The sequence below is a fragment of the Chiloscyllium plagiosum genome, unplaced genomic scaffold (assembly GCF_037043375.1).
Source record: "Chiloscyllium plagiosum isolate Xiang-an unplaced genomic scaffold, Cpla_swu_hap1 HiC_scaffold_22, whole genome shotgun sequence".
Lineage (NCBI taxonomy): Eukaryota > Metazoa > Chordata > Chondrichthyes > Orectolobiformes > Hemiscylliidae > Chiloscyllium > Chiloscyllium plagiosum.
The window spans coordinates 41,969,153-41,995,644 of record NW_028270160.1 but is presented as its reverse complement, the minus strand read 5'-3'; the positions used below and the strand labels follow the sequence as shown (position 1 = coordinate 41,995,644).

At 40.4% G+C, this 26,492-nt stretch overlaps 1 protein-coding gene across 1 annotated transcript in view; it reads left to right on the top strand.

Moving 5' to 3' along the window:
• Positions 1-26,492, top strand: part of cfap46 (cilia and flagella associated protein 46) — a 237,577-nt gene that overhangs the window by 186,274 nt on the left and 24,811 nt on the right. The window contains exons 47-52 of the mRNA XM_087999267.1: positions 5,948-6,141; positions 13,020-13,138; positions 15,062-15,153; positions 16,534-16,698; positions 17,945-18,009; positions 23,409-23,469. Of these exons, the coding sequence (XP_087855393.1) occupies positions 5,948-6,141; positions 13,020-13,138; positions 15,062-15,153; positions 16,534-16,698; positions 17,945-18,009; positions 23,409-23,469 (696 nt within the window). The remainder of the gene's footprint in view (positions 1-5,947; positions 6,142-13,019; positions 13,139-15,061; positions 15,154-16,533; positions 16,699-17,944; positions 18,010-23,408; positions 23,470-26,492) is intronic.

Here is a 26,492-nt window from a genome sequence, read left to right as displayed (position 1 = left end):
ACTGCAGGGATTCTATGACTCTTAACAATATGGACAAAGGAACTGACGACATTGAAGATGACACTTAAGATAAATGGTAGTGTTGAGGAAGTGGGGAGGTTGCAGAGGACTTGGACGGATTCGGAGAGTGGGCAATGCATTAATTTCAAGAGGGTTAGAATACAGAAGTACTACAGAGGCTGTATAAGGGTCTGGTTAGACTGTATTTGGAATATTGTGAGCAGTTATGGGCCCCATATTGAAGGAAGGATTTACTGGCATTGCAGGAATTCCAGAGGAGGATTACAAGAATGATTCCAGGGATGAAGGGCTTGTGATACAAGAAGTGGTTGAGGACTCTGGAGTTTAGAAGGATGAGAGAGGATTCCCATCGAAACTTACAGAAGACTGAGAGGCCTGGATTGAGTGAGGTGGAGAAGGGGTTTCCATTAGTAGCAGAGACTAGGACCTGAGGGCATAGCCTCAGAATGAAGAGATAACCCATTAGAACTGAGATGAGGAGGAATTTCTTCAGCTGGAGGGTGATTAATCTGTAGAATTTATTACCATAGAAAGCTGTCGAGGCCAAATTGTAGAATGTATTTAAGACAAAGATAGATATGTTCCTGAATATTAAGGGAATCAAGGATTATGGAGAGAAAGCAGGAGAATAGGGTGAGAAACACATCAGCCATGATTGAAGAAAGACGTATATGCCAGGTATAGACAGGATAGATCGAGTGAATCCCTGGAAGAGTATAAAGGCAGTAGGAGTATACTTAGGAGGGAAGTCAGGAGGGCAAAAAGGGACATGAGATAGCTTTGGCAAGTAAGGTTAAGGAGAATCCAAAGGGACACTACAAATACATTAAGGACAAAAGGGTAATTAGGGAGACAATAGGGCTCCTCAAAGATCAGCAAGGTGGCCCGATTTGTAGAACTGCAGGTGTTAGGGAGATACTAAACAAGTATTTTGCATCAGTGCTTACTGTGGAGAAGAAGATGGAAGATATAGAATGTGGGGAAATAGATGGTGACATCTTGAAAAATGTCCATATTTGACAGAGACAGTGGTGCTGGATGTCTTAAAACACACAAAGGTGGATAAATCCCAAGGACCTGATCAGTATACCCTAGAACTTTGTGGGAAGCTAGGGAAGTGATTGCTGGGCCCCTTGCTGAGATATTTGTATCAGTGATAGTCACAGGTGAGGTGCCGGAAGACGGAGGTTGTCTAACGTAGTACCACTATTTAAGAAAGGTGCTAAGGAAAAGCCAGTGAACTATGGACTGGTGAGCCTGACATCAGTAGTGGGCAAGTTTTTGGAGGGAATCCTGAGGGGCAGTATTTACATGTATTTGGAAAGGTAAGAATTGATTAGGGATAGTCAGCATGGCTTTGTGCATGGAAAATCATATCTCACTAACTTGATTAAGTATTTTGAAGAAGTAACAAAGAGGATTGATGAGGGCAGCGTGGTGGACATGATCCATATGGACTTCAGTAAGGCGTTCAACAAGGTTCCTCATAGTAGACTGGTTAGCAAAGTTAGGTCTCATGGAATACAGGGAGAACAAGCCATTTGGATACAAAAATGGCTCAATGGTAGAAGACATAGGATGGTGGTGAATGATTGCTTTTCAGATTGGAGACCTGTGACTAGTGATGTGCCACAAGGATCAGTGCTGGGTCCACTGCTTTTTGTCATTAATATAAACTATTTGGCTTTAAACATTGGAGGTATACTAAGTTTGCAGATGACACCAAAATTGGAGGTGCAGTGGACAGCGAAGAGGGTTACCTCTGAGTACAATGGGATCTTGATCAGATGGGCCAATATGCTGAGGAGTGGCAGATGGAGGTCAATTTAGATAAATGTGAGATGCTGCATTTTGGAAAAGCAAATCAGAGCAGGACTTATACACTTAATGGTAACATCCTAGGGACTGTTGCTGAACAAAGAGACCTTGGGGTTCAGGTTCATAGTTCCTTGAAAGTGGAGTCACAAGTAGATAGTATAATGAAGAAGGTGTTTGGTCAAAGAATTGAGTATAGGAATTAGGAGGTCACGTTGCGGCTGTGTAGAACATTGACTAGACCATTGTTGGAATATTGTGTACAATTCTGGTCTCCTTCCTATCGGAAAGATGGTGTGAGCTTGAAAGGGTTCAGAAATTATTTACGAGGTTATTTCCAGGGTTAGAGGGTTTGAGCTGTAGGGAGAGGCTGAATAGGCTGGGGCTGTTTTCCCTGGCGTGTCAGAGGCTGAGGAGTGACCTTATAAAGGTTTATAAAATCATGAGGGGCATGGATTGGATAAATAGGCAAGGTTTTTTCCGTGTGGTGGGGGAGTCCAGAACTAGAGGGCATTGGTTTAGAGTGAGAGGGGCAAGATTATGTAAGGGAGCTAAAGGGGTAACTTTTTCATGCGTGGAATGAGCTGCCAGAGGAAATGGTGGAGGCTGGTACATTAACAACATTTATAAGGCATCAGGATGGTTATGTGACTAGGAAGGATTTAGAGATATATAGGCCAAATGCTGGCAAATGGAACTAGATTAATTTAGGATATCTGGTCGACATGGATGAGTTGTACCAAAGGGTCTGTTTCCATGCTCTACATCCCTATGACTCTGAGTGGTGGACCCAGACCCGATGGACCAAATAGCCTCATTTGCTCACAAACCTTATCATTTAAATTGAGATTGGGAAAAATTGATGTACAAACAAACATGTCCCTGTACACTACTTACTGAAACCAAGCATGCAGATGCAGAAAGCCGTTAGGGAGGCAAATTATATATTGGCCTTAGTTGCAAAAGGTATTGAGCACAAGACTAAGAATGATTTACTGCAGTTGTGCGTTGCCTTGGTGAGCCCACATGTGGCATGTTTTGTGCAGTTTTGGCCTCCTTATGTAAGAAAGAATATGTTTGCCGCAGAGGTACTGTATGAGAAGAGAAAAAAAAATCAATCTGGCCTATATTCATTGGAATTGAGAGAAATGAGAGGAAATCTCATTGAAATGAGTGAAATTTTGACTAAGGTAGACAGACTGAATGCTTGGATGATGTTTCTTGTCAGAAAGATATAGTGTGGATTTCAATATATAATCAGACTGAAAAAATCAAATGGGCAAGAGTAGTCTTAAAGAAAGGTTCATAGATTTTCAGAACAGTGCTTCTGGAGCTAACCAAAGAGCAGGCTATTACTAGACCTGGTATTGTGCAATGAGATGGGATTAATTAATAACCTGATAGTGACACTGCCCCTAGATTGCTGCGATTATAATATGATTGAAGTTTACATTCAGGCTGAGGGTGAGGAGTAAGTGTCCAAGACTAGCATTTTAAACCACTTACTCTAATTAATTAGGCATAAAAATAGATATAGCTAAAATGAACTTTCACAGTTGATTAAAGAATAGGTCAATAGAAATGCAGTTGCAAACATCTATAGGAATATTTGAGAATACACAGCATGGATACATGCAAGCAGGATTAGGCAATTCCGCTCCTCAAGCCTGCTGCACCATTTGATGCAATCGTGGCTGATCTCATCTCGGCCTTACCTCCAGCTTCCTGCCTGCTCTCCATAACCCTTCAGTCCATTACCAATTAAAAATCTGTCTACCTCTTCCTTAACTTACAAGGAAGGACCTAAAAAAAAACTATGGTTATGTGAACACTTAAAGATTGTAGCAAACTTTAAGAAAAAACATTGAATTGCACAATTGGGTGGCAAGTCACAACATTGGACAGAATATAAAAAGAGGCAAAGGATGACTGAACAATAAGGAGGGAAAAATTAAAAGTATGAGAGCAAGCTGGTTAACCCATCCCAGAAATGGCTATAAATCAGGAAATAAGAGGGTAGGAGGAATTTGAGAAAATTACAATCACCAGGGAATGGGACTGAGCAAATTTGTTGGAGCTGTAGTCGGACAATCCTGGGGTCCTGATGGACTTTATCTCAAGGTCTTAAAAGAATTGGCTCATGGGCTATTTGATGTATTGATTCAATTTTTGCAACATTTCCTAAATTTGGGAAGGTAATCCATTAATTCGAAGGTAGTGACTGTAACTCTTTCATTCAAAAATTGAGAGAGACATAATGCAGCAAATTATAGGTCAGTTAGTTTAATGTATGGTTTACAAAAACAATTAGAAGCTGTTGTTAAAGAAGGAGGGCACCTTGAAAAAATTGAGATGATTAGGCAGAACCACATGGTTTTGTTAAAGGGAACTTACATTTAACCAATTTATTGGAGTTCTTTGAAGTAGCTTATTGTAAATAGAAACCAATGGATGGACTGCACTTGGGTTTCCAGAAGACATTTGGCACATTAATAAATTGATGCATCAAAAATTATTGCAGAAAATAAAATCCATAATGTAAAGGGTAACACAGTGGCATTGATAGGACATTGGCTACCTAATAGGAGTGGGCACAGGTACCTTTTTTTTGGTTGGCACGATGTAATGAGTGATATGCCACAGGCATTGGTGCTGGGGCCTCAGCATTTAACCTAATATGTAAATAATTTGGATGAAGGAATTGAAGGTACAGCCGGTAAATTTGTTTATAACACAGATAATTGGCAGTTGAGTTATTGAGAGAACACAAGGAGACGGAAAAGGGATTGTGGACAAAGATCTGGCAAATGGAATATGGTATACAAAGATGTGAAATTGTCTATTTTGGCAAGAAAAATGAAAAAGAAGGATATTATTTTAAATAGCGAAAGATTGCAGAGGCTGAGAGCAAAAGGCTTGTGTAGAAGTACAGTAAGAATTTTTAAAAAGCCAATAGAATATTATTTATTGTGAGGGATATTGAATACAAAGGGAGAGCAAATATGTGTCAGTTATTCAAGGAACTGATGAGACCACCTCTGGGGTACTGTGTACAGTATTGGTCTCCTTATTTAAGGCAGGATATAAATGTATTGCAAACTGTTCAGAGAAGATTTGACAGACTAATGGAATGGTGGATTGCGTAATGAGGAAAGATTGGATAGGATAGGTTAGTATCCACTGAGTTTGTAAGTGTAAAACGTGACTTGATTGAAACATATAAAATCTTGAAGGGGTTTGATAGGATGCATACGAAAGGATGCTTCATCTTGTGGAACAACCTAGACTAGGGTGTCACCATTTTTAAAAAAAGGAGATTGTTCATTTAAAACAAAAATGAGAAGATGTTTCTCTCAGAGAGTTGTGAGTCTTTGGAACTCTGACCATGAGAACCTTTTTCCACGTATGAAGTCAGCTATTACGAGGGGGCATTGCTTTAAATTAAGGGGTGGTAGGTATAGGACAGATGTTAGGGGTAGATTCTTTACTCAGCGAGTCGTGAGTTCATGGAATGCCCTGCCAGTAGCAGTGGTGGACTCTCCCTCTTTATGGGCATTTAAACGGGCATTGGATAGGCATATGGAGGATAGTGGGCTAGTGTAGGTTAGGTGGGCTTGGATCGGCGCAACATCGAGGGCCAAAGGGCCTGTACTGCGCTGTATTTTTCTATGTTCTATGTTCCTCAAAAGGTAGTGGATGCAGTGTTTGAATATTATTAACAAAGATAGTTAGATTCTTGTTAAGCTAGTGAATGGTGCAAGATTCTTGGGAAAGGCAGGAATGTGGAGCTGAGGTTCAGTCACAGTCTCATCAAATGCGGGAGGAGGTTCGAGGGTCCAAGTGGCCTATTCTTGCTCCTAATGTGTTTGTATTTTTTTTGATTCTTTACAAGGTTTTATTACATAAATCTAGACAGGATTTGAAATTAAAATAAAATGAAAGAGCGAGATTATCATATTTATTTATTTTTTAATTTATTGGATAAATAATTACCTTGGTATAATGCTGATTGAGTTTTTGTTTTGTCACCAATATTTTAGCATAACTTTGTTTATCTTGTCTTTGATTATTGTCAAGTTTAACTGAACTAATGTTTATTTCATTGATTCAGATCCAAGTCCAACACAAGCTAAAATTGTTCGTAGTTTTGTAAATCATGAATTATTTTCAAACATATTGGCCAGAGTCTCCAGTTATAAGCAGAAGCTTGCACAGTACTTTGTAAAACTCGAATACCAGCGTAATTACAAGATGCAAAGGCAGGACGAATTTCAACATTTTGAAAAAAACATGAATCTAGATGTTGTGAGTTAATTTGGCTTGCCAATTATTATTTTTTATACACTTTGTCACTCAGACAGAGGTTAATATTTCTATAGAAACAACTGTTTATTTGCTTTATGTATATGTTTTTTCTGTTGCAAATCTACCAAATTACATTATGATACTGTATAACACAGATATCATGATTTTATTTAATAAATATTTGTATGCAAATCTTTCTTAACACTAACATTGCACTTTGACATTTTGCGAGCAACTTGCAGTGTCATTTTGGAACAATAAATAACCTATACTTATATCCCAGATCTAATATGTTATTGCAAATTGGAAAAAAAATCTTCATTTTAGGCAAAAGAAACATATCTGTCTCACCAGAAACCATGTTCAGGTCCTTTTGGATGACTATAGTTTGCAGACCTCAGCAAACCATTATAGGATACATGCTGGCTCTGGGACTTCTAATATAGTGACCCTTAATGTTACAAGACAACTATTTTGTCCCCTCAGACCAGGTTATTCTCTCTACTATTTCTTAGAGAAACATATATTTCAGTATAGCCCTTCTCAACTGATGTTTTGCTATTTTCGGAAGATTATTTTTCATGGGTGAAAGGGGTACTCTTTGTCATTCACAATTTAGTTGAACATCTTTTTTTGTACAGATCAAGTACAGCATATTTCCAGGGTTAATTATCTTCTAATACATTTGGCAATGGTAAAGAGGAGCTTTTGCATGTAGTCACAGACAATCTGGTCATGTTCCAAGTGGTATCCCTTTCTGTTAAGATATTTGAGGGAGGCAATTATTGTACCCTGCACTTGTAGGAACTTGAATCCGTATGGCCTGCTGACTGTGTTTTCATGCAAACTGAATGAATTTTGAAGTAATTAGCACAACTGTCCAAAAATTGAAAGGAGACCATTCAGCTATATCATCTCTGCTTGTTCCCCAGCTTTGCTTAGAACCATTCAAATTAGTCTTATTCAAGTACATGTCCATTGCCCTTTTTAAAATTACTGTGTAATCTGGTTCTACTGCAATTTCAATTGCTTCTCAAGTTCACTCTGATTTATTTGCTAATTATTTTAAAACTATAATTTCTGGTTGCTAGAGGAAATAGCTTGATCCAACTTGCTCTATTAAATGACTCCACATAGTTTTGAATTAGATCACTTCTTGATTTCCTCAGCTACAAGGAGAACCACCTCAGCATCTCCGATCTATCCACATAACAGAAATTCCATCTTCCTAATATTGTCCCAGTAAGCCTTTCCACATGCTCATCAAGACGTTAACATCATAAGTATGTAAGTTAGCTCGCTGAGCTGGAAGGTTTGTTTTCTGACATTTCATCACCATACTAGGTAACATCATCACTAAGAGTGTCCGGTGAAGTGCTGATGGTATGTTCCATCTCTCTACTTATAGGTCTTGGTTTCTTAAGGTTGATGATGTAATTTCTGGTTCTTTTGACAACACACGCATCCTAGGACAGGTGAAACAAAGACATGCACAAGAATTCTTAGAGGCATGGCATTCAAACCAGAACTCCATCAGTAAACACATCAATTTAGATCCTACCTACCTACCCTTGAAAAAAAACCGGAAATGACATCACTCACCTTCTACAAATCTTCTCAAAAATTACTAACTTTAATGTCATGCCTAAGATGTGGTGGCCTGATTTTTACACAATACAGCAGCTAAAGCATAATTAGTGATCACTACATTCACAACTACTCTTTGCCCCCTATCGTATCTCCAATTTCATACCCAAGGTACCATTGTCCCTTTCATATCAGTCATTCTATTTCTCCAATAAGTCTGTTTTGTATACATTATCAAACATCTTTTGAAATGTCATATACAAAAAATGTACTGCACTGTCTTCATCAACTTCCACAGTAATTTCATGAAATAATTAATTCACATTAATCAGATGGATTTGCCTGTCCGAAATCCATGTTGGTTATTTCTTATTTACTCACAATTCTCCAAACGAGAATTTGTTTTGTCCTTGAATATGTCTCCATCAGACAATAAACATCTCCAATAAGAGGGAATCTAGCAAGCTTTTTATCTGTGTATAGGTGATGGCCATCACTGACTAGACCAGCACTTAATTCCTATCCCAAATTGCCTTTACGAAGATGTTGATGATCTGCCTTCTTGAACTGATAGTTTATGCGTTGTAGATACTACCAGAATGCCGATAGGAAGTTCGAGGACATTGATCCAGGAACGGTGAAGGAATGACAGTTTGGTCCCAGGTCAGGATGGTGTGTGGCTGGGAGGGGAATATTATTTAATGTTAATGTCCTCCTGCATCTACTGCCCTTGCCCTTCTGCGTGGTAGAGGCTGTGGGTTTGGATGTTCTGTTTAAGGAGCAGATGCTGTGGTAACATGGTGAAGGCAGTGAAAGTCAAAGGTGTTGAATGTGATGCTATTGAAGTTGATGGCTTTTTCCTGAAAGGTGTCAAGCATCTTAAGTATTCCGAGTGTTAAGGTCTGTATCCATCCAGGCAAATAAAGAATATTCCATCATATTTTTTACTTATACTGTGTACATGGATAGAGTGAGTGAGTTACTTGCCTGAGAATTCCTTCATCTCTGACACACTCATGTATCGTGCGGGCTGCACGATGGCACTGTGGTTAGCACTGCTGCCTCACAGCACCAGAGACCTGGGTTCAATTCCCGCCTCAGGCGACTGACTGTGTGGAGTTTGCACGTTCTCCCCGTGTCTGCGTGGGTTTCCTCCGGTTGCTCCGGTTTCCTCCCACAGTCCAAAGATGTGCAGGTAAGGTGAACTGGCCATGCTAAATTGCCCGTAGTGTTAGGTAAGGGGTAAATGTAGGGGTAGGGGTATGGGTGGGTTGTGCTTCGGCGGGTCGGTGTGAACTTGTTGGGCCGAAGGGCCTGTTTTCACACTGTAATGTAGTCTAATCTATGTGACTTGTCTAGTTCAGTTCCTGGTCAGTGGCAACCCCAGGAAATTGATAATGAGGGATGGTATTCTGTTGAAGGGGGAGATAGTTTTATTTTCTTGTTAGAGACAGTCAATGCCTGAACAAGTATGTGGCACAAATGTTACTTGCCCCTATCAGCACAAGTCTGGATGTTGTTTTGGTTTTGCTGCATATGGGCATAGTCTGCTACATTTCTCCAGAGTCAAAACTGATACTGAACATTGTTCAAACATCAACAAATATTCCCAATTTTGATCTCATGGTGGAAGGATAGTCATTGATAAAGCAATTGAAGCTAGTTGGTCATAGGACACTACCCTAAGGACATCCTGCTGTGATGCCCCAGGATTGAGATAATTGGCCTCCAAGAACCACAACCACTTTCATGTATACTGGAGATAACTCCAGCCAAGGGACAGATTTCCCTTGATTCCCATTGACCCCACTTTTGCTACAGCTCCTTGATGCTATATTTTGCCAAATGCTGCTTTGATATCAAAGGCATGTACTCTCGCCTCATTCTCTCCTTGATGCTCAACAATGTTTCCCATCACTAGTCAAAGTCGAGCACCATTCAGAGTCATGGAACCCATGCAGAAGTTTAAACATTCAGTTTCACCACACTAACACACAGTGATAGCAAAATGTACATCTGCGAGATGTAACCTGTTCCTCAGCAGGTCCATTACCCTTTGACTGTTAAGGGACCTGTAACATTAGCATCACACCTGCGATCAGGCATTGATTAGCCTTAAATATGACTTTCCAAACAGACAACCTCAATAACTTTGAAGAATAAGGCCCACAGGTACATGAGAACATCATCACCAATAGGTTTCCCTTCAAGTACATATAATGCTGGCTTGGAACTATATTGTGATTCCTTCAATAAACACACCTATTTGATGTGAACTGCAGTTGTCCATAGGCGCAGTTCACACAATCAAACCTAGCACTAAGGAAGATAGTAGTGGTTGCTAAAGGTCAGTCATCTCAACTCCAGGACACCCCTGTAGGGGTTCCTCAGGGAAATGTTCAACCACCTTCAACTATCTCATCAATGACCTTGCTTCCATCATAAGGTCAGAAGTGGGGAATGTTCCCTGATGATTGCGCAACGTTCAGCACAATTTGCGACTCCTCAGACATTCTGGATTCTGAATTCTGGAAAGGGTGAAAATAGATAAGTCCCCTGGGCCTGGACCTGATGGCATTTATCCCAGGATTCTCTGGGAAGCAAGGGAGGAGATTGCAGAGCCATTGGCCTTGATTTTTATGTCCTTGTTGTCTACAGGAATAGTGCCAGAAAACTGGAGGATAGCAAATGTGGTTCCCTTGTTCAAGAAGGGGAGTAGGGATAATCCTAGTAACTATAGGCCGTTGAGTCTCACTTCTGTTGTGGGCAAAGTCTTAGAGAGAATTGTAAGGGATAGGATTTATGAACATCTGGATAGGAATAATGTGATTAAGGATAGTCAGCATGGTTTTGTGAAGGGCAGGTCGTGCCTCACAAACCTTATTGAATTCTTTGAGAAGGTTACTATGGAGGTGGACGAGGGTAAAGCGGTAGATGTGGTGTATATGGATTTTAGTAAGGCGTTTGATAAGGTTCCCCATGATAGGCTACTGCAAAAAATACGGAGGTATGGCATTGAGGGTGAGTTGGAGGTTTGGATTAGGAATTGGCTGGCTGGAAGAAGACAGAGGGTAGTAATTGATGGTAAAGGTTCATCTTGGAGTGCAGTTACTAGCGGTGTTCCGCAAGGATCTGTTTTGGGACCATTGCTGTTTGTCATTTTTATAAATGACCTGGAGGAGGGGCTAGAAGGTTGGGTGAGCAAGTTTGCGGATGATATGAAAGTCGGTGGAGTTGTTGACAGTGAGGAAGGATGTGGCAAGTTACAGCAGGATATAGATAAGCTGCAGAACTGGGCAGAAAGGTGGCAAATGGAGTTCAGTGTAGGTAAGTGTGAGATGATTCACTTTGGTAAGAGTAACAAGAAATGGGGTACTGGGCTAATGGTTGGATACTTGGTAGTGTGGATGAGCAGAGGGATCTTGGTGTCCATGTACACAGATCTCTGAAAGTTGCCACCCAGGTAAATAGTGCGGTGAAGAAGGCATATGGCGTACTGACTTTTATTAGTAGAGGAATTGAGTGCCGGAGTCCTGAGGTCATGTTGTAGTTGTATAAGACTCTGATGCGGCTGCATCTGGAGTATTGTGTGCAGTTTTGGTCGCCATATTATAGGAAGGATGTGGAGGCACTGGAATGGGTGCAGAGGAGGTTTACCAGGATGTTGCCTGGTATGGTAGGAAGATCATATGAGGAAAGGCTGAGGCACTTGGGGCTGTTTTCATTGGAGAAAAGAAGGTTTAGGGGTGACTTGATAGAGGTGTGCAAGATGATTAGGGGTTTAGATAGGGTTGACCATGAGAACCTTTTTCCACGTATGGAGTCAGCTATTACGAGGGGGCACAGCTTTAAATTAAGGGGTGGTAGGTATAGGACAGATGTTGAGGTAGATTCTTTACTCAGCGAGTCGTGAGTTCATGGAATGCCCTGCCAGTAGCAGTGGTGGACTCTCCCTCTTTATGGGCATTTAAACAGGCATTGGATAGGCATATGGAGGATAGTGGGCTAGTGTAGGTTAGGTGGGCTTGGATCGGTGCAACATCGAGGGCCAAAGGGCCTGTACTGCGCTGTATTTTTCTATTGTACCTGTCCATTGTCCAAATGCAGCAAGACCTTGACAATATTCAGGCTTTGCTGACAAGTAACAAGTAACTTTCATATTACACAAGTACCAAGTGCCTCTGACAATCGCCCCTTGACATTCAATGATATTACTATCACTGAACACCCCACTATTAACATCCTGGGATTACTATAGATCAAAAACAGAACTAGAGTTGTATAGATATTGTGGCTACAAGACCAGTGCGGAAGCTAAGAATTGTGCAGTAAGCAACTCATCTCCTGATTCCCTAAAGTCTGCCCACATTTACAATGCTTCCATCATAAGGTGCGATGGTGTACTCCCTAACTTGCCTGGATGAGTGTCGTTCCAGCAAACTCAAGGAAGCTTGACACCATCCAGGACAAAGCAGCCTCCTTGAATGGAACCACATCTGTAAACATTTACTTCTGATGAGACACAGTGCAGCAGTATGTACCATCTACAAAATGTACTATAGAACTTCACCAAGACTTCTGAGATAGTACCTTTGACCACTGCCATCAAGTAAGACAAATGAAAGAGATACATGCTATATCACCACCTTCAAGCTCCCTTCTAAATCACTCACCAACCTGACTTGGAAATGTTTTTCTGTTCCTTTGCTGTTGCTGGGTCAAAATCCTGGAACTCCCTCCCTCCCTTACAATATTGTGGGTCTACCTATACCAAATGGACTGTCGTTGTTCAAGAAGGCAGCTCACCACCATCTTCTAAAGGGTAACTAGAATTAGGCAATAAATGTTGTCCTTGGTAGCGAAGTCCACAACTCCATGATGGTTGTGCAAGAATGCCTGTCTTGGCAATAAACTTGCATCCAATGAATGAAAAGAAACAAAAGAAGTAGTTAATCCATCTTAAAAGCTTCTTTAGACTGTAGTTTCTAAAATAAACCTTTTTTACTACACCCAACTGAGGTGGAGTCAAAAAACAAATCTTCTTTTACAACGTTCAAGAAAATAAGCATCATTACATATTCAACACAGTTATTGGTTTACAGTTTTCACAGAAAATGAAGAGCCATGAAATTCAATCTCAGAAAGCTATGTAAGTTCTAGAACACCAGACAATAAAAACAGAATTAGTCACTTTAAGTCTATTGCGAAGTGGTTTATCATATTAGTAATAAATGTGTATAAGATATTAAGATTAGGAGTTTAATTTATTTTTTTCATATTCAAATTAAAAGAAAGGAAAAAGTATTCAAGGATTTGAACTCAGCCTCGATGCAGATTTCTCCAGTATTATTGAAACTATGGAGGATTACCTGAATCCCGTTCTGTCACAGTTTGACCTTACATTTTCTCCGTAAGTACTCACAATGCATTCCTCATAACAGCCATAAAAAATATCTGACTTGGTTTGGTGAGCCTTTGAATTTCTGTTTGGTGAGGGAAACAAAAACACCTGAGAGTCCCTAACTTAAATGTCTATAAGATTAGCAAGTATAGCTGCTGGGGTGTGCCTTCTAGCAAACTTTGACTGAGGAGTAGCTTTCTGAATTTCCTAATCTGTATAGGTATCCATGCCACCACCAGCTAGTCTTAGGCAGCCTGGTGTAGGAAGGAAACAAAATGTATCATTGCTATCTGCTTTGTTTTGTGTCTCCCCTCCACAAAAATCTTTCCAACCCAAAAACATGCCCATAAGGCTCAATGGATTCTAAATATAAAGACATGCAACATCTCGAGATTTGCTGGAGCTTAAGCTATCATGCAACTGTATTTGCTGGTGGATTTTATATATGCCAGCTGGAAGCCAATGCAGCTGCTGTCACTCTTCCCAGGGTGGCAAAATGAATATTTTCAGCTGGGTTGGGAGGTTCTTCCTCCTGCCATGTGACCTCTGTAATGTGATCTTGTGACATTGGTGGAGGGTCTAACCCAAAATGAAGCCCCTCACAAATTGACAGAAAAGGATACAACAAGCACAGACCATGGCTTAATTTCTAGCATGTCTGACAAACTACGAGGCTACAGAATTTCAGGTGTAAAATATTTTATTGGGATGAAAGGAGTATTGATTTCTATGACAGGCCTCGACTTTGTTATATATTAAACCAAAGTGTTTCACCCGTTTTTCAATTGATGAACTTCAATGTGGCCACATGATACTCACAGCAAAATCTTCCCGGCTCCATGACAGCTGTTTGGAGGCACAGCCAGGAACAAATATGAAAGGTTTATGTCAGGTCAGCTCCTTGTGATGTCCCTGCCTCCAAAAACTTGCCAGTGGGGGGACAAAGATGTTAATAGCTACGAGTCTGGCATTTGGGATATCCAGTTAAGTCAATTAGATAAAAGCAAAATACTGTGGATCCTGAAAATCTGAAACCATCACAGAAAATGCTGGAGAAACTCAGCAAGTCTCACAGAATCTACGAATGAGAAAAACAGAGTTAATATTTTGAGTCTGGCATGACTTCTTCAGACAGTTCAATGGGGTCAATTAAGCAGCATGTAGAAAGGCTATGAGGCCTTGCACCAGGCCCAGTGCTGTGGTAAGAAATCATAGTGTTAGTGTATGTTGCTTAATAGGCATCTAATTACTCTAACTGGATACCCTGATTGCCAGGCTGATAGCCACTAACTTGTTTATCCCACTTCTAGCAAAACAGTTCTGAAGCAAGAACACCACAGGTAGCAGAATTGACATGAAATGTTAATATTTGTTCCCAGGTCTGCCTCAAAGCAGCTCTTCTTCTTTCTCTATCTGTTTCTTTCATTCTCTCTCTTCTCTGATCCTGTCAATCTGCATTTTGTTATAAATAAGACAGGAGTTTTGCTTATAGCTGACCAAAAGGCTGGGTCCCCAACCCCATCCCCTGGTTTGATTAAACGCATTACCACCGCGATACCCGACGTGGGGGGTCAGCATTAAATTCCATCCACCTAGCAATATCTAGCAGAAAACCTGAAAACAGGTAGTCACTCAAAGTTCATTCAGGGAAGAAATTGTTCCAGTTTTTTAAAAATCTATAACAACAATGAAACCACAATGTGGATAATCCGAGTGCACTCTTAATATCTCAAATTCTCTGTGTTGCAAAGACATCCACAATTATAGTATGGTTTGTGTGAAATCCAGGGCAAAATGATGACTGAGCAGCAAATGGTCAAATAAATAGCTTAATAAAACTGCTCTAAAACCAATAAATATTGGCTATATTTCTAAGATGTATGGGAGATGAATACCTTTTTGAATGAATGTTTTTATCTTGCATCTTTTTAGTCAACAGCCTTCCCCAGTAGCACCCGCGGATTCAGCGAAATCAAAATCCAAAAAGAAAGATGAAAAATCAGTGGGTGAAAAGTCAACTCCAGGTATGTGACAGTTATCTAGGAAAGGATTTCATGGACAAGCTTTAAAGAGATTAATCTTGGATTATGTTGATTTATAGCTCCACCATTATTTGGTTTTTCTAACATCAGTGTGTCCTTTATGTATTTCTAGAATCTCTTTGGATTCTCCTTAACTCTATTTGCCAAAGCTATCTCAAGTCCCTTTTTGCCCTCCTGATATCCCTCTTAATACACTTCTACTACTCAAAGTTTGTGAGAAGATTTGTAGCTCGGGTGCTCGTTGTTGTGGTTCTGTTCGCCAAGCTGGGAATTTGTGTTGCAGACGTTTCGTCCCCTGTCTAGGTGACATCCTCAGTGCTTGGGAGCCTCCTGTGAAGCGCTTCTGTGATCTTTTCTCCGGCATTTGTAGTGGTTTGAATCTGCCGCTTCCGGTTGTCAGTTCCAGCTGTCCGTTGCAGTGGTCGGTGTATTGGGTCCAGGTCGATGTGCTTACTGATTGAATCTGTGGATGAGTGCCAAACCTCTAGGAATTCCCTGAACAGAGAACTAACTAACTAACTAACTAACTAACTAACGTCTTTCCTTCTTTTCTTCTTTCCTTCCATCCTTCTTTCTTCCTTCTTTCCTTTCCTTCCTTTCTTTTTTCCTTTCCTTCCTTCCTTCCTTCCTTCCTTCCTTCCCTTTCCTTCCTTCCTTTCTTCCTTTCCCTTTCCCTTTCCTTCCTTTCTTCCTTTCCCTTCCTGCCTTCCTTTCTTCCTTTCCTTCCTTCCTTCCTTTCTTCCTTTCCTTTCCTTCCTTCCTTTCTTCCTTTCCTTTCCTTCCTCCCGTTGGCTGGCCAGCACCAGTCCTCCCTTGATTCTCCAATTCAACTCCGAAACAGCTGCCAGTTCCTGAGCGTAACAGTATCCGGTGGTCTATCTCCAACACCAGTGTTCTTACAGCAGTAAATAATCTGCATTATTTTCTCGTGCCAGTACCCAACATCAACAAATAAACCAAAGAGCTGTGAATGCTGGAAATCAGAGAGAAAAATGGAAATTGTTGGAGAAACGCAACAGGTCTAGCAGCATCTGTGGAGCGAAAGCAGAGTTAACATTTTGGGAATTGTTCTTCAGAAGAGTCAGTAGACCTGAAACATTTACTCTGCTTTCTCTCCACAGATGCTGCCAGACTTGCTGAGTTTTTCCACCAATTTTTGTTTTTGTGACCAAGCATCAGTCTTTTGTTTTCTTTTCTTAAAACAAGCTGCTGTTCAAAGTTAAATTCTCAACACCGACTCTCAGTTCCAAACCAAAAGTGAGAAAAATAGAAACAGTGATGGTCTCAGCATTACAAATATTGAATTTTTTAAAACAATTATTATGCAGCTAACTTAGTTTTACTTTATCATTTTTGTTGCAGGCCATTCTCAAGATTTAGGGGAATTTATAATCATCTTGGCTGACAAACTATTGTTGGAACTGCCTTTGGAGGTTTTGAGTGTTTTGCAGGAGGATGCAATCACCTCAGTATCAAGAGATTTTTCATTACAGTTGCTATACAATCGCCTACACAAAGATGCATCAGGTAAAATATGAAATAATAGGTTTATCAATTGAAGTTGTTCAGTTCACAGAAAAATCACCTAACATTTATAAGATAGAAAAATCTTCCAAAAAGCATAAGGTGTGTGAAGGGAATAAAGGTAAAGTTGCTATAGTCTTAACAGACCATAGGGCTGTTCTCATATTTGAGAGAGGTGGCTGGTGGTGGTTTACTCTGAGGGCCACCATACTGCAGGTGAGTGGAGAGGTTAAGAAGGCGAGCCCTTCATGGTAGTATCAGTTGGTGTGAAATTTGAACCCAAGCACACATCAAGGGCTGAAGGGCCTGTATTGTGCTTTACTGTTCTATGTTTTATGTTCTATGAGTTTGTTGCAATAAAAGCCCAGATTTTAAAAATTGGCAATGAGCCTGGCCCCTTTTGATTTTTCTTTCACAGCCCATTTCTATCTAAAAGGGAGTTGCTGAGAGGTGGATTGGGAAGCTAGTTAATAGAGGAGCTGAAGACAATGAACTGAAAAGAGAGACAGCATGATAAATTGAAATAGAGATTGAAATGAGGAGTCATTCTCTACTCCTTACTCCCACTGCCTGTTGATGTCAAGTCTAGAGGACATCCTTCCTTGTCTCATTCTATCAAAGCTTCCAAAAATCTTAGAACCTGCTTTCTTCCCCACATTGTGCATTTCCCACCATTTCCCCCAAACCAAACTGGAATTAGTTTTTGCATGACAGCTAGCACCTGCTCCAGCTGCAGTACACTTCCCTCCAAGAGGTGCAGGTTAGCTTTAATCAGCACAAAGTCTAAGAATTACTCTGATGTTGCAGTTTTGGATTATTTCTGCTGATGTAGAAGGTAGATAGCAACAGCTGCACACAGTAGTCATTCCAGTTAGCAGGCAACACAAAGATGGCATGCTGCTTGCATTTCAGTCAACAATGCACGATTTACTCAGACTTAGTACTCCTTGCACCAGCTTTTGGAATTGTTCAATTTAACCCATCAACATAGCGAAAGAATGTGAAGGAAGTAGAAATCTTGTGCCATTTCTATTGGCACTGGTTTTCTTAAAAGGGCAGCTTCATAGATTTACATGGGCTGTTCATGAGAGTGAAAGTTTTTAAAGACTAAGAAAGTGCAGGTATTGATTCTGCTCACAAATATTTATTAGCTTAAACCATTAGATAGGGGGAGCACTGTTTTATATGTGTCTGAATCTCTGAGAGACTTCCTAATTTTTAAACGTTGATGCCTTCCCTTTCTGAACAGACACTGTACGCAAGGACACAAGAAGTCCGAAAGCAAAAGGAGATCACAAGAAAGCCATTAAAATGGTAACCTCTACAAATATCTTAATCGTTGACAATTACAAACATGTCACTTTTTTTCTGTGAATATTATGTAACTCATAATTTGCTCAATTGTTTCAGAAGGAAACATCTTTTTTATTGTTATGGTGCCATGTGACAGACATAACTGAAATTGTTAAAGGTAGAACCTCATCACTGAAATGCATTTAACACAAATGCTATTTATAACTCATTTATGGTGATCAAAGATCACTTCAAAATGACTTCAGATTTGACAATCAAATTTAATCAGTGCCTGCATAACTTTTTTTAAATGCACCTATGAAAGTGTTAAATTCTGTTCTAAGATGCACAATTCATTGAAAACTCAGCCTATGTCTTCAGCCTTTTGTTTTCTTAAATAACTGAATCATCTAATATCTGTCAGAATGGGTGGACTATCCCCCTCTGTGAGGTAGCATGAGCAATGATGAGAATAACAGCGAAATATGGAGAAAATGAAAATATCAGAATCTTGACATCAAAAAAGATTGTTGCAATAATCCCCTCAAGCCTTAAATGACAAGTTCAGAACCTCACCATTGAAAAGCAACTACCTTATTTCCATGAATCTGCATCTCTTTCGATACCCAATCTGCCTTACTTCCAAGTAGCTCCCAGTCCTTCTCTCCTTCCCCAAGAAATCCAGCTGTGGAAATTCCTGACATTTTAATCAGAGCTGTGAGCTGTAGCTGCAGCTTGCCAAATGCTTGTCCCAACTATCATCCAACGATTTCTTCACCCATGTCCTTTCATGCTCAGCATCCTCATCAATTCTTCACGCGCGCAGGTCAGCATCAGCCTCACTACTTTGCCGTGTCTGCTGTCAAACCAATTCATCCACCAGTCAGCCCTTCGGGACGTTGATTTGGAGCTCAGAGACATCCATGACTTACATGCTTTTGTCAGATGATTTGTGAGCAAGAGCATACAAGCATCCCATGCATCTGCACAGGATATATCTCTGGCTCTTAGCTTGCTTTTTCCCATTCACTGATTTGAAGGGTGTCAACCTCTGTATACAGCTTATGACTTTCCAAACGCACACTTGCTGACTTCGGCACTGACTTATGGTCAGCAGCCTCTGTGAGGCTCATGTTGTTTCTATGTAGCACAACCTGTTGTGACGAGTTTCTGTTACATCAACATCAGACATATAGCAGCAAACATATTGCATATGCATCAAATGACCATGTATGTAAATCAAAGGGGAGCAACCATTAAAGGGGTGAAGAGTAACAGTGCCACAATCAATCTAGGGCTTGTCTGGAGGCCAGTTATTTAGTCTTCTTAGTCAGAGGATCTCTCCAAGGATTGGACCACAGTTAGTCTTGCAGGTCAAGTGTAAGCAAACTGGGGATCACAGATGGGTCTGTCGTGGTGCTGTGACAAAATTATATTGCAGCTGGGCTGCGGTCAGTTGGTGCTGTCCTGTTAAATCAGTCCAGGGGCTGGGATATGGTCACTGCCAGGAGTGTCAGCAATACTATTCAGGGGCTTACCACGAACTCCTTGGAGTTCTGGGAAGGTGGATGGACTCTGTTGTCGTGTCTCACTGAGGAAAGATGTGGCAATTGGTAGTAGTAAGACAGTATCTTATAGTGAATCAGTAGAGACTAGGAGCCCTGGAATAGAAATTCAAACAGGTCATGGTAACTCCATGCAGCGGGAATAGGGCCCATAATGGCACATGAATATCCTAAGTCATGGGCATTAGGGATAAAATGATTACTTTAATAGTGATATAAAGACACTGAATGGAAATTGAGAGGCACTGAAATGTCATAGAACTACAGGGATAGCAAAACAAATCAGAACAAGAAGGATAAGGGAAATTCATGCCTCCCAGGTAGAGCCTGCACTGGCAATGAAACAAAATTATACCCTGGCCATGTCCAATTGAAATTCATCTGCAGAATAACTTTGTAACATGAATGTGACTGCATGCAAACAGGACAGAGTAACCTTAGTCTTCCTCTCTTTGAAGGCAGCATAAGACGTTTGGAATTTGTAGCTCTGCCAAGGGCAACTGTAGGAATTATGCTTCCACTGAATCAGTAAAACCACACAGCTGGCTTCAATTTGCTCTTCATCAGCAGGTCATTCATTGTCAAAGAACATACATGAAGAATTATTGCCACAAGCAATCTCAACCATGATATTGTGCTCACTAATTGTCTCCTTGTCATGTCAGCTAAGCAACGTCTGAAGTCTCCATTTCACAAACATGTTCCATAGCTAGCACTGGAAGACCATGCTTCACAGCAGTCACACTGTATTTACCAGGTTGACACCTGGACTGAACAGGTTGTCATATGGGGAAGGATTGGATAGGCTAGACTTGTTTTCATTGGAGTTCAGAAGACTAAGGGGTAATTTGAAAGAAATTTCTAAGATCCTGAATGTCTTAATAACGTGAGTGCGGAAAGGATATTTACTCTAAAGAGTGGCTCCCGAAATGTTTTAAAATTGGGATCACCCTTTAGAATAAAGTTGAGGGGATATTTTCTCTGAAGGTCCTGTGACTTTGGACTGCTTAGCTTCAAAAGGCAGGGGAGATGCGGTCATTGAATATTTTAAAGATGAAGGTAGATACATTTTGATTTGTTTCTCTAACAGCAAAGTAGGAAAGCAGAATTTAAAACACAAACATCATCTCCTGTCCCACCCAGTTCCATGACCCCTGCAAAGCTGGGCATGAACTTTCCTTTCCTCTGGGCCATGTCATAGAATCCCTGCAATGTGGAAGCAGCCATTCAGCCCATCAAGTCCACATCAAAGAGCATCTGTCCCAGACCACCTCCCCCCCCGCCCCCCCCCACACTCCCCATCCCTGTAACCTTGCATTTCCCACCTAACCTGCACATCTTTAGACTGTGGGAGGAAACCAGAGCCACCCAGAGGAAACCCACACAGAGATGGGGTGAATATGTAAACTCCACACAGACAGTCACCCGAGGGTGGAATCAAACATGGGTATCTGATGCTGTGAGGCAGAAATGCTAACCACTGAGCCACCATACTGCCCTTGGACACAGTGTGGGGGGCTGTTTCTGGCTTGTAGCATTTGAAGTGTCTGCATTTGGGCTTTAACTTTGATCCCAGTGGTGTGAATGCCAAAAGCTCCTAACAGTAGTGAGCACTTGTACATTTACAAGTGTGCAATTTTTAAAAAACTCATTTGTGGGATGTTGGCATCGCTGGCTGGCCAGCATTTATTGCCCATTCCTAATTGGCCTTGAGAAGGTGGTAGTGAGCTGCCTTTTTTACTGTTGCAGTCCTCCTGCTGTAGGTTGGTCAACACTGCCATTAGGGAGGGGATTCCAGGATTTTGACCCAGTGACATTAAAGGAACTGCAATATATTTCCAAATCAGGAAGGTGAGTGGCTTGGACAGATACTTGAAGGTGATGGGGTTCACATGTACCCGCTGTCCTTGTCCTTCTAGATGGAAGTGATCGTGGGTTTGGAAGGTGCTGTCTGAGGATCTTTAGTGAATTTCTTCAGTGCATCTTGTTCATAGTATACACTGCTGCTACTGACTGTAGGTGATGGAGGGAGTGGATGTTTGTGGATGTAATACTAATCCAGCGGGCTGCTTTGTCCTGGATGGTATCAAGCTTCTTGAGTGTTGTTGGAACTGCATTCATCCAGGCAAGTGTTGAGTATTCCATCACACTCCTGACTTGTGTCTTGTAGATAATAGACATGCTTTGAGGAGTCTGGAGGTGAGTTACGCGCCACAGTATTCCTAGCCTTTGACCTGCTCTTGTAGCAACTATGTGTATGTAGTGAATCCAGTTAAGTTTCTGGTCAATGATAGCACCCAAGATGTTGATATTGGGTATTTCAGTGATGCTAATACCATTGAATGGCAAGTGGCTGTGGTTAGTTTGTCTCTTATTGGTAATGATCTTAGGCTGGCATTTGTGTGGCACGAATGCTACTTGCCACATGTCAGCCCCAGCTTGGATGTTGTCCACATCTTGTTGCATTTGTACATGGACTGCTTCAGTATCTGAGGAGTTGCGAATGGTGCTGAACATTGTGCAATCATTGGCAAACATCCTCAGTTCTGATCTTATGATGGAGGGAAGGGCATTGATGAAGCAACTGTAGATGGTTGGGCCTAGGACAGTACACTGCTGCAGAGCCATCTGGGAACTGGGATGACTGACCTCCATCAACCACAACCATCTTCCTATGTGCCAGGTGTGTGAGGTTCCTCAAGAAATACATCCAAGAGCCTGTTATACAGTGAATGAAGTGAGGAGTGGAAAATGGTGAGAGAGAATTTGATTCAAATTATGGTGGAAAGAGTGTCATGATTTGCACTTGACAAAACACTTGAACCCAGAAAAGAAACATATTAACCACTGTTTTAAACAAAATAAAAATGTTCAATTAATAACGATTAAATACCTATACTTAATTACATACTCTTTTTCGAAATCTTCATGCTTTTTTTTACTTGTTGGCCTTAGCCTTTCCCAAAAATATAAACTTTAATTCGATATTTTTACATAGATTTAAGACATTGATTTGAATCTGGATTATGCAGGTCAAGATTGAGTGTCCAACATTTTTAGAATGCATCAGTACTGCTCAGTTATCTGTATTATCAGAATATTTTTATTGAATTTTTGGTATTTTACATATCGCAGCATTTGTTCAAATAATTTTATAAAAAGAGAATAAAAATCAAAAACTTTCAGCTAAAAATTATAGTGAGGGCTTTGGGGAAAAAACAGAGGCTGAGAGCATGTTTGTGAATAAGAGTGAGGCTGAGCAACACAGGCACATGAGACATTTGCGCTGTGGGAGTGCTACAGCTACAGTATGTGTTTCTCCCAGCTACCCTGCAAAAAGATCTAGGAAACTCGGGAAGAATTTGGATAGACATCTGAAAGTGGGGATCTGGGTCTTGTATTGGAGGCCTCCTAAAAGTTGATGCAGAGAACTCTTCAATGACACATCTAATCCATCAAGACTCTGTGAGATTCATCACTGCCATTTTTACTCTTTAGTGACCAGGCGTACTAGCCAATAATAGTCTACAACCCAATTGAAGATCTAACTCTCAAATTAGAGACTTTCTCTCCATTTAGAAGGTTTAGGAGGCTTCCTATTGTCACTTGAAAATAGTGTCTGATGGCTGAGACCTGCAAAATCTATTTTCCAGGTTTATGAGTGTTATAATAGACTCCCACCAAAGTAGTAGCAGACTTAGCCCTTGTTGTTTATTTTAAATCAGGGATATAAAACTCTCATGTAGTCAGGAAAACTTGAAGGATTTTTGTAATTGTTGATTATTGCCAAATGCAATATCCTGACTGATTTTTGTGATAGTTTCAGTGTGCCACTTGTCTTCCATTAAATTACAGGTACCAATTAACCGTGTTGTGCCATCGAGCTGTTTTCCAGTGGACACTCACAATTTCAAATGTATCCTTTCCATTATTAAGATTTCTTTGAAAATGTTCATTCTAACCTGTTACGTCATTTATATGATTAAAGAGATTGGTAAAATATATTGTGAGAAATTGACTGGTATTATAAGTAAGCTTTACACAATCAGGAAGGAGAGATCACATTCAGAGTGAGACACTGCCTAAATGAGTAAGTAGTTTGGAGAATTCTGAGGCAGCTTGGGAATTCAGTGCAGAGGAGACGAAGTGCATTTAGCTTTTTTATTTCTCTTTTGTTTATCTCCTAGTTTGTAAGGATTTTTTTAAACAGAATAAATTGAAGCCTAAGATCAGTCGCTGAGCAGAAAAACTGTAAATCAATTTGACTATCTATTGTAGGTTACATTTGGATTGAAGATAAATAGGAAGAATAGTTACAGGCTACAAACTAAAAGACCAGTATGAATTTTTTAAAAATCAAATTGAGTTAGTAATTAACCTAGAGATGCTGGGTCTGGCATGCCATGTAACTGCACAATATGGTAGCTGGTAGGCCCCATTGTGGTTCACAGTGACCACATCTATAGTAAGTATTGGTTGCTTGAGGAACTCTGGCTCAGAGTTGATGAGCTTGAATCTGAGCTTCTCAGTCTGCAACACATTAGGGAGGGGGAGAGTTACCTGGATCTATGTTTCAGAAGATGTTTATATCCCTCTAACCACTGACCTCCAATAAGGTCAGTAATTAAAGACAGGAGGGTGTGATTACCAGCACGGGGATAAGATAGGTCACCGGAATAGACACTACTGGCTGTAGCCAGGATCGAGAGTCCCAAAGGCTGTGTTGCCAGCCTGGTGCCCAGGTTCAGGATATCTCATCTGGGCTGCAGAGGAACTTGGAGTGGGAGGGGAACGATCCAATTGTTGTGGTCCACAAAGCTACCACAATATAGATAGACAGAGAAAAGAGGTTCTGCTGAGGCACTATGAGCAGCTTAGAGCTAAATCAGAAAACAGAATCAAAAAGATAATAAAATCTGGATTACTGCCTCAGCCACAAGCAAATTGATACCGAGTCAATGCGATTAAAGAGGTAAATGCAAGGCTGAAAGATTGGTGTGAAAGAAACGTGTTCAAATTCATGGGATATTAGGGAAGGAGGGAGCTGTTCCGATGGGATGTGCTTTACCTGAATCGTGCTGGGTCTAGAGTCCTATGAACTGCCTAACTAAGGCTGTGGATAGAGCTCTAAACAAAATTAGGGGAGGTGGACTCAGATGCATAGAAAATGTTAAAGGTGGAGGAGAGTTTAAGCAAAAATTGTTAAAGTTTCAAAACAAGTAATAGGACAGAGTGTATGAAAGTGGTCATGAATCTAACTCAGGTATAGCCGATAAGGGGACAACTATGAAAAGGAAGACAATCAATACAGGACTGAAGCTGGTGTAGTTAAATGCACATGATAAATGAGCTAGGAGTGCAGATTGAAGTTGGCAGGTACAACATGGGTATCACAGAGACATGGCTGTAAGGTGATCAAGACTGGGAACTAAATATCCAAGGATACAAATCCTATCAAAAGGACAGGCAGATGGGTAGAAGGGATGGAATTTCTTTGTCAAGAAATTAAATTGCATTGTTAGCAAGAAGTGATTTAGAGCCAGTAAGCATGGAAACTGTGTGGGTAGAGTTGAGGAACTACAATGGCAAAAAGTCCCTGATGGGAGTTGTATCCAAGTTTCCTAGAAGTCATCAGGATATGGGGAAGAAAATAAATCAAGAGAAAGGAAAGGCATTTACAATGGGCACTATGTTAATAATTATGGGGCGCTTCAATATGCAGGTGCTAAGACGATGCCGTGTGTGGCAACACATTTCACTATTCTCCTGTACTTTGTACTTGAATATATGTGACAATAAATCTAATTCTAATTCGACTGAGAGGCCTGGACAGAATGGATATAGAGAAGATGTTTCCAATAATTGGAGAGACTAGGACTGAGGGTATAGCCTCAGAGTGAAGGGACACTTTATAATTGAGATGAGGAAGAGTTTCTTCAACCAGAGGGTGGTTATTCAATGTAGCTCTTTTTCACAGAAGGCTGTGGAGGCCAAGTCAATGAGTGAATTTAAGACAGATAGATATGTAATAGGATTGAGTGTTACAAGGAGAAGGCATGAGAATGCAGTTGAGAAGCATTGTGTTGTCATTGCTTAGGGGTATTATTTCAAAGACATAAACGGGAAGGTTGCAATTCCAATTACATGGCTGAAAATCTCAACAATTTCTCCTTCAGTTAATCAACCAGACTACGGCTGGGTTTCAGGTGGCGCTGTTGGGGGGCTTGATATTGCAGTATAAAAATCATGGTTGCCCATAAGATGTTCCTTATTGTCAACATCATTCAGCTTGTTTTCAACGGCAATCAAATCACCCATGATCTTATTAAATGGTGGAATAGGCTTAAAGGACCAGATGATCTAATTTGAATGTTGTTATGAGAAAACATTTATTTGTACATTAAGTAGTCATAAAATGCTTATTTTCATATTTTCATACTTTCTTCTTGTTATTTTGGAATATTAAAGTATATAGTTGTTGGTATTGTTGACTTTTAAACTGTAAATATTTATCTTTTTAAAAGTATCTTGTAGTTTTATTCTCTCAATAAGTAACTGGAACTTCAAATTTCACCTACTGTAATAAAAATGTAAGTCAGACTTAACCAGATGATAACAAAATTTGAGTGTCTTACCCAGAACTGGAAACAAATTTGGAGGTCTACTCTGGAAAACTTTACATTATTTGGACAATACTGGTCAATGTCATGCTTGACTTCAATTTCAGGACAGCACGATATGATAAATCAGCAATAACAGCTGTTACAATAATGTTTATAACAATACGGCATGTAATAGTGACATTTAAATTTACAAAGCCTTTAACACTTGCCAGTCAGAATGTTCTTGATTCCTCAGTACACCTTCCCCAGTGGTCACAAACTTGTCATTGAGGGAAGCTTTTAGGGCTTTGAAGAAAACCCACACCAGCACACAAAA